General features: G+C 51.4%; 1 protein-coding gene across 2 annotated transcripts; it reads right to left on the minus strand.

Annotated features, from left to right (window-relative positions):
- Positions 1 to 1,020: 1,020 nt before the first annotated feature.
- DYNLL2 (dynein light chain LC8-type 2) lies at positions 1,021 to 8,201 on the minus strand. 2 transcript variants are annotated; one of them, XM_074342739.1, is made up of 4 exons: positions 7,914 to 8,201; positions 6,349 to 6,416; positions 5,012 to 5,150; positions 1,021 to 3,085 (listed from the first exon to the last, which is right to left on the minus strand). In XM_074342739.1, the coding sequence occupies exons 3-4, from the start codon at positions 5,141 to 5,143 to the stop codon at positions 2,948 to 2,950; spliced, it is 270 nt and encodes an 89-aa protein (XP_074198840.1). In that variant the 5' UTR covers positions 5,144 to 5,150; positions 6,349 to 6,416; positions 7,914 to 8,201; the 3' UTR covers positions 1,021 to 2,947. The 2 variants fall into 2 exon arrangements, with proteins under 2 accessions (XP_074198840.1, XP_074198839.1); XM_074342738.1 differs by lacking the exon at positions 6,349 to 6,416 and having other exon boundaries at positions 7,914 to 8,057.
- Between the last annotated feature and the right edge of the window lie 521 nt (positions 8,202 to 8,722).

Raw genomic sequence — 8,722 nt, forward strand, 5'->3', positions numbered from 1 at the left:
AGAAATTAAGGTTCTAGAGTCCCTTGTCTTACTCCCTTAGGACCCCACTGCCCTGGAGGCTAAGCCTTCTCCCCAGGACTGAGCCCACCCTTGTCTACGTGAAGGAACTCAAACTACCCATATCAATACCCAACATCAGCAACTCGTTGTCCAGTTTATTTCCTTGATAGGACTTGTCACTATTGGCAAGAGCGTTTCAACGTGTCTACTGCTCGGCCCACTGGAATGCACATGCCATGGAAGAACAGAATTTCCCTTATTCTCCTATGTGAACAGTATCCTAGGCCCAAGTATAAAAACTCAGAAGTGTTTTCCAGTGAGTAACTGACAACAGATTTGAGTACAAAGCATCTCTGCTCCCTAACACGCTCCACAAGGATTGTAGCCATAAGCCCAAACACCAATGGCTTAGGCTCAGGGGTGGGCAGGTACTCTCAGAAATGTCTTGGTACTGCTGACTTCTCCACATATATGGGGGCAGGAGCCCCAAGTGGGTCAACCAGGATAACCCAGGAGTCAGAATCACTCAGGTGCCACCAAGAGTTTCTATCTTTCTGAAGACTCCCAGCTTTTCCATTTGAATGGCTAGAGCAGCACTTAGCTAATAGACACAGTCTCTCAGTCTCAGGGAAGCCTCGAACGAGGAACAGGAGGACTTGGAACTTTGGTCAAAGGTTCTAAGAAGCCAAGCTCCTCTGGGTTCAGAACGGCAGCTAGAAACTGGGACCTGAAGCTGGAAACTGGGAAGCAGCATCTATTATACCAAAGACTCAAAACGTAGCTCCCCCGGCCACCTTCATCAATGACCCAAGAAATCTTGCAGGTGAGTGCTGCTGGTTCGTTTTCCCCCCACATAAGGTGCCCAAAGCCTAGGCCCTACAACTAAGACCTGATTCAGGCCAATCGGTATCTCTTCAGCCCCCATCCGACTCCACCCTTGATACCCACTGTACCCATGTGTGGCACCACTGCCACCAGGCCATCCCTTTGACTCCCAAAGAAACCCAAACAGCTCAGAAGTGCATCAATCGACCTTTAATGTCCAAAAGAGGCGTGGATGCAGAGCACAGGAGATGTGGCAGGGTCTCAGCCCCTGCTCCAGAAATGAGGAAGAGATGAACACAAACCAGACATTTCCAACTGGCCACAGTCTGGGAGGGCAGGGGAAACACAGATTTGAACATTCATAAAAAAATAAAACCTAAAGTCAAGCATTCAATCTTGTGCCCACCAAAGGGTTTAATATAGGGAACTCACTCACCATCCCAGTCCCCACCCTCCTCAGTCAGCATCAGAAAGAAAGCTCAGCACACATTAAAGGCTTGGGGAGGGGGCATTCTCCTGCCTCCCCACCAACCCGAAGAATGGACTTGGAAAAAAAAAAAATGAGCTGGATCCCAAACCCCCCGACAGCATCAACCGTACACATGAGAGTTTTTAATGCAATTTACAAGAATCAACAGCTCAATCAGCAATGACTCCCCCCCACCCCATCCCGTTTTGATCCACAGACAAGATTTCCCCAGCACTCCCCTTGGAATCTCCTCCCACTAGCGGCCCTACTCCATCCTGATTCCTGGCTTCACCACTGCAAGACTGACTTCCTAGAAAGTTCTGCCAAAGCTCAAGAGCCTTTATCACTTCCATCCCTGCCTCCCACAAGAGGCTGCCACCATCCACAAAGTCACTTTCCCTCTCCACTGAGACCCAGCTCCAGGGTGGATGGCAGCCTGACCATCTCCTCCTGGACTATCCTCCTAAACCTTTCCTGGGAGCAGACGGCAATAGGGCAAGCAGTGTCTAGGCCAGATGGCTGAGGGGGGTGATACCCATCTTCACCCCCAAAACAGACACCCCCAGAGGTTTTTAACATAAAGGCCCACTTAGAACTGTGCACCCTATATATACCCATACCCACTAGAGATTCCACAGTCCTGCCCCTCCCTCCCCTCTACCCCAAACCAAGATACACACACACACACACACACACACACACACACACACATATACACAGGAGAATCAAGGGAGACATTGATTTGGTTTGATTGCTAAGACCTAACTAAGGAACTATAGTCACCAGAAATTCCCTTGCCAGCCAACTAACAGGGGCTGCTCTAAGAGAACTCCAGAGGAATGAGAAAACCGAGGGCTGAGCAGGGAGCAGACAGGAGAGAAGAATGGGGGAAAAAAAAAATCAAGCTAATCCTACCCTCAACATCCTCCTAGCACGAGCTCTGGCAGGAAGAATAAAAGAAGGTAATCCACAAAGACACAGCCCTTACTTAGAAACTCTTCTGACAAAGACAGCAAGACAAGTCTGCTCCCTACTCCCACACACCACAGACAAACACGTCTCAGGGCCCCTTAAAGAATCCAGCCCCCGCCCCATCCTCTGCCCCAAGCCGTGGAATCACAGTTCAGTGGAATATTCTCCCTGGTACTAGATCAATCCCCCTACCCTCCTTCCTATCCCTCTCTCCTTGCCAAGCCTAACACTGTCCCCCTGCAACCCCCCACACTGTGGCCCTCCCAAAGCAGCATCCACCACCAGGAAGAGGCAGCTGCACAGTTTTAGTTCCACCTCCAGAAACCTACTTCTTTCCCCTAGCCCTCCTAGTCTTACAGGCTTTGTTGAGGGCTTTTATTTTGTATAGGGAGAGAAAGAGAAAAGGGAGGGATGGGAGAGATTTCCTAGTGCAATACAACCAAAAAAATTTTTTTAAGTCTTGAAAAATAAACATAAAGCAGCCTTCTTCCCCAGGCAACTAAACAGAAAGAAGTTTGGTTTTGTTTACTGCGACATACACATGAAATCGAGTATACAGTCCATGCAGTAGCACAGCCATTGGAGAGGACATCCTGATGCTGGCCCCAGTGCAAAACAGTCCCAGCAACGCCGCCTGCTCGCCATCGCTGCCGCCGCCACTGACACCTTCACCGCGGCCACCTAGCCTGACTTGAAGAGGAGGATTGCAACTTGACCCAAGTAAAAATAGATGAAGTGCTTTGTCTCATGTGTAACGTAGCTGCCAAAATTTCGGCCCACGATACAGTGCCAGGTAGGGTTATATTTCTTGTCAAATTCCTAAAAGAATAATTTAAAAAAAGAAGAAAGGTGATTAGGACAGCTGGAGGATAAGAAATCAGAATAAGCCTGATTAATTTAGTCATCACCCCTATCCCACTCCCAGCCCATGGTCTTAGTTCCCTAGACCTCAGGAGCTCAGGTTCTAAGGCTGGCTAGGACACTCATTCCCTCATTAATAATGTAACGCCACAAAGGCTCTATTATTTCTATCACTTTACAACCCGATCGTCTCTCATCCCTCTAGCTGTCCTACTCAATAGCCTACCATGTGATTCTTCTGCAAAAAGCCAGTGAAATAAAGGACCACCTCAGTGTCACACAGCATGAGTAAAACAGAGGAGCGAGCCTCCCTAACTGGCCACGTGCTGCCTCCTACATTACTAAACCAGAACTTCCAAATGCCAAAAACCAAGATGCTAGAGCAAAACAGGGACCAAACATCAGAAGGAGTTCTGTGTAAGTCAACATTAAAGGCACGCCAGTGTGCCAGGCACTATGTGGGCTGTAAACACCACCACAAGGACCTCAGCCATGAGACCAAGGCAATTTCCTCCTTTCTCTTAGGGGTACAAGTTCAGCATCAAAGCCACCTAGGAAATCCTTGCAACCTAATCAGACAGGCAGCTCCCTGCTACCTGGTGGACACAGCAGGAACCAGATGGCTCACTTCTAGATACATCCTGCCATGGCTATGAAAGGGCAGCAGCCCTCTACTCTGAGCCCAGCAATGCTGCCAACCCTGGAGCTCTGTCCCCCTTGTTTAGCCTCCTCACAGACCTCATACCACATGACTCCAAAAGGTATCAGGGAACACTGAAAAGGGCATGGGTCACCAAACCTAGCTTTAGTCCTGACTCGACTCTAACATAGGAAAGCCATAGTCACTTCTCTGGGTCTATTTTTCCCATCAGCAAAACAAGAAAACTAAACCAGATATAATCTAAGGATTCTTCTAGCTGAGAGTCCATAATTCTAGATTCTCTCCCTGGACAGGACAGAAAAGCCATCGCTCAACAAGGAAGCAGCACCCCCAACAGCCTTGCTAGCTCTGCACCCCTTGGCTCCACACATAGAAAAAGTCTCTTGGGACTCCAGTTTCCTCTTCTGATCCCACCCATCTGGGTAGGAAAGCAGAGTAAAACTCAAGGACACTGTACCACCTGTATGGGCCAGAATACCACTGTTCTTAGGCATCCTTGGGATACCAGAGCTGAGAATATCAAAGACTGGGACTATGTCACCAATGGACATGGATCCCGACTAGAAATCAGGGACCTTGTGTACCATCTCTTACTTCTAGCTCAGCTGCTTCCTCTCCATGTTAACTACATCCATTCACTCATTCACTCACAAAGTCTTCAGGGACTAAACCTACTGCCCCAATATTGCTCATTTATTAAATATATATGTATAGTATATATTTTCAAGCCCACCCTTTCCTTAAGAAGGTAGGGAGAAGAGAATGATGTAGTACCCAAGTACTTTTTAAGAGAAAGAAAAGGAAACCTCCTATATGAGGATTACTATAGGGATATTCCACTTTAAATGATGCAGCTCCCTGAAAATTTGTATATGATCTTCTATTATCTACTCAAATATCTTTGATCTTCATTTTGAATAGGTCCACACTGGGATAGTGATATTCAGTCCTGAAGATTCACTCCCCATTGCTTTGCAGTCACACAATTATCTGTAAACACAAACACCCCAGCAGAGTTCCTATTAAGAACTCTTAGGGTGAGTGCTTTAGTAAATAAAAATCACTCTCTAATTCATCTCTAATTTGTCTGCTTTGCAAGTTCCTAGGGTTTTGTTTGCATAGAATACACCTACTTTCCTATGTCCCCAGCTCCAGCCGTCCCTGAGGCACATCTCAGCTACTCATCCCCACCCCTGGCCACCAGCCACAGCTCCCCAGCACACCTTCTTGATATACGCAGCAATGTCCTTCTCTATGTTGTACTTCTCCATAGCCTGCGTGGCGCAGTCAACAGCATCTTGTTGCATGTCCTCAGACATGTCTGCATTCTTGATCACTGCCTTCCGGTCAGACATCGTGACACTGCAGAAGAAGCAGAGAGGTAAGGCTGCAACCCATGTTCTGGGCAATGAACATTAGCAGCTTGGTGTGGGGCCTCACTGGGAGAGAGGAGTACAGAAGGTGAGGGCAATAGAAAACACAGACATGAGGCATTAAAAGAGGGAGCTCCTAAGATTTTTAGCAGACATGGTTCCCAAGTCTGGGAAACACAAAGTACATAGTCAAAAAGACATAATAAGCCATCAGTTTTTATCATATGTAAAATGAGGCTTTTCTAACTCTAAACTTATCTATTTCCAATATTTTGAATAGCACCAACAGCCAAGATATTACAATAAACCAACTACTAGTTATGCCCTTGGGTAAGTTACTTAATCTTTGTGCATTCATTCCATTATCTTAAAATGAGATTTCAGAGTTAACCTGAGGGTAAACCAGGTGGTATAACACTTGAACATAATAAGTCCTTGATTTAATGACCATTACATCATTGGTATGACAGTGGAAAGAAGATGAGCTAGGAGTTAGTAGGCCTGACTTCTGGTCCTGACTATGAATTCTTGTGGTCTTGGACAAGTCATTTAGCCGTTCTGTATTTGATTACTTCTATTTTAGCAATAAGGATAGCTCTCTCTCTCAGGGGTGGTTATAAGGATTAAGGTTATATGAGAATATCTGCAAACAATTCAGCCCATCACCTGCTTTTATAGTTTTACAAGGAACATGCTACAATGGCAGAGTTGAGTAGCTGCGAGACTACGTGGACTGTAAAACCTAAAATATTTACCATCTGGCCCTTCACAGAAAAAAACCTGCCAACCCCTAGGCCCAGAGGTGACAGAGGCAACAAAAAGTGAATTATCATTACTTGAACAGTACTGTTTCATATGCCGCTATCTAAGGCATGGCATTCATCCTATAGCAATCAGAGTTCCAGGGTAGACCTCGCAATGGTCCCTTCCTAGGATGACAGGAATCTCAAAAGAGGGCTGGCCAGGACCTGCCTAACAGTCTATAGCATGGGAGGTGCTCTGCAGGAACAGAGATGAGCTGCAAAATCCTATCCTCTGTCCTTGACCACAATCCCGTCACACAGAGCAGTAACAACCCACCCCCATCCCACATGCCACTCCCCAAAACACCAATCTGCAGCCTTCTCAGTGGATAAAAGATGCTCTTGTTCCAGCCCTGTCTGATACAAGGTTACACAGGGACCTGCCTGCTCAAGAAGAGATCCCTGGTATATTCCAGGCCACCTTGATCTCTGAGTCCACACCAGCCTGTGGGCTGAAAGGAGAAGCAGAATTCATGAGTACTTCAGCCTGCACCAGAAGCGAAGAATGCACGCATGCCAGCTGCTAGCCAGGCAGCCCTTTACCGCATCGGGGGCACCTTTGTCTGGCACTGTCAAATTAAGCAGGGGTGGTTCCACTTCAGCAAAGGCTGGCAGAGCAAAGGGTTAGGGCGTCAGAACCCTTTGCTCCCACACTCCTTTGAGGAAAAGTCGGAGCCTCAAGAAGAGTCTATGAGCACCACCTGGGGCTGAGGAAAAGGTCAGGAGAACCCTGCTCAAGGCCTAACTGTATGGCCTGGAGCAAATCAACATCTTCATTTTAAAAACCAATGGGTGAAGTAAGATAAATGAGGTGACTTCAATGGGTTTGTGCAAAGGTACAACAGTAGGGCAGGGAGAACGTGCTATTATAAGGCTCGTTATGTGTAAGAAAACTAGTGTCACCTGGTGGCCTATCCCAGGTTACCACTCAGAAGGGGGCACTGTTTACAAACCCGGGGTGGGGGTGGGGCCTGGTTAAAGTATGAAATCGGCATCCTTTTTCCCAGCGAGCTCACCTGCTCCACTGCCTCATCCCCAAAGTCCAAAAGAACAATTTTGTCACAGTAATTAAAAGCCACTTTACCCTCCAGGAGGGCCTGCAGTTACGTAACGTTGGTCTTGTGACTACAGTGCCACGATTCTTCACCCCTGGCCCCCCAGGCGTCGGAGAGGTGAGGCCCAGCCCTAATCTCCCCTGTCCAAGGTGCCAGTGTGAAAAGGATAGGGAGGGGCCACCCTAGCCCCTCCCCCTGGGGAAAAAGCAAGGGACCTGGGCCTCCAGACAGAAGGATGACCCGAGGGCCCCGGGCCAGCTGCCTCAGTCACGAGCCAGGGGCTCCTCTGAAAAGTGAAGAGGGCACTCCAGGACAGCTACCCCTCCTCTATCCCCGGTCTTGCGGGAAAAAAAGGCCAAGCCTCCGAACGACACGGCCTAACCCCCGAGACCCCAACACGCACAAACGCTTGCATTTCCTCCCTCCGGAACCCCCAGGGGCCTTCTCCCGCCATCACCCCATCCTCCAGAGGACTGCGGCCCCGGAGGCCGGCACCTGGGCCATGAGAAAGCATCCTACCCACCCCCCCAACCCGGCCGGCCAGCCGCCCTCCCCCGCCCGGCCTGGAGCAGCGCCGGAGTGACTGGGCGTCCTCGCTGCAGGAAGGACGCCCCAAAGGGTGGCGGCGGGAGGAGCCGCGTCACGCCCGAGCCCGCTCCACCGCTCTCCCTCGGCCCCAACGCGCAGGCAGATCCCGGGGGGCGGGGGGACAGCGCCTCCGCAGCCCGGGCCCCGGCCGCACCCCGAGGGTCGCGAGGGCACCGGGTGGCGCATCCTGGGCAAGAGGGGAGCCGGGGGCGTCAAGCCGAGGCCAGCCCCGCTCCGGGGCCTGCGTGGGGCAAAGAGGTCGCAGGGGCCCGGCGCGTCGGGCCGCCACCCCCACCCACCACTCACCTTCACGGAGGCGATTCCGCGCTGGGCCCCGGGAGAGCAGCGATGGCCTGAGGCAGGGCACGGACAGGGCGGTGTCCCCTCGGCTCCTCCGGCAGCAGCCGCCGCCGCCGCCGCGGTCTCCGGCTCCCGCAGGCCCAGGCCGAGTGCTCGCGCCGCCGCTGTCCGCCCTCGAGCTTCCCCGGCTGCCTGCGCTCCGCCTCGCGCCCGCCGGCCGGCCCGCCTGCCTGCTCCTCGCTGGCGCCTCGCAGCTCCGCTCCGCTCTGCCGCTGAGTCCGGTGGACGCGCGGCCCCCACTGAAATAGCGCCCCGCCCCCCGCCCCCCCGCCGCGCGCGCCGCCGTCTGCACTCCCTATTGGCTGCGCCCGCCCGGCCCCGCACTGCGGGCTTCTCCCCGCGCCGCTCTCGCCCCACATCTTGTTTCCTCCCACAATGCCTCGGGGCGGAGGGAGGGGGTGGGGAGGGGGAGCGGGAAAGGGTTTGGGGGGAGGGAGACATGGCCTTAAGAAGAGAAAAAGGAAGAATACAGACCCCTCCAACCAGGGCTGGAGAGGCCAAGCCTAAAAAGGAATAAAGAGGAGAGGCTCAGAGAGGGGGAAAGAGAGGGAGGGGCGTAAAGACCCTAATCCGAAGAAGAATAAAGGAAGAGAGGGGGATGGAGATTTCAGATCCTGGGAGCAGATGGGGAAGGGGTAGAGATCCTAACCTTAGGAAGGGGAAGGAGGTGAAGTCATCAGCCTCAGGAAAAGACAGGACCCCCCCCTTCCCCCCAAAACTGCAGGAAGGAGAGGAGCAGCCAGCCCCTACGGAGA

Source organism: Camelus bactrianus, chromosome 16 (assembly GCF_048773025.1).
Source record: "Camelus bactrianus isolate YW-2024 breed Bactrian camel chromosome 16, ASM4877302v1, whole genome shotgun sequence".
Lineage (NCBI taxonomy): Eukaryota > Metazoa > Chordata > Mammalia > Artiodactyla > Camelidae > Camelus > Camelus bactrianus.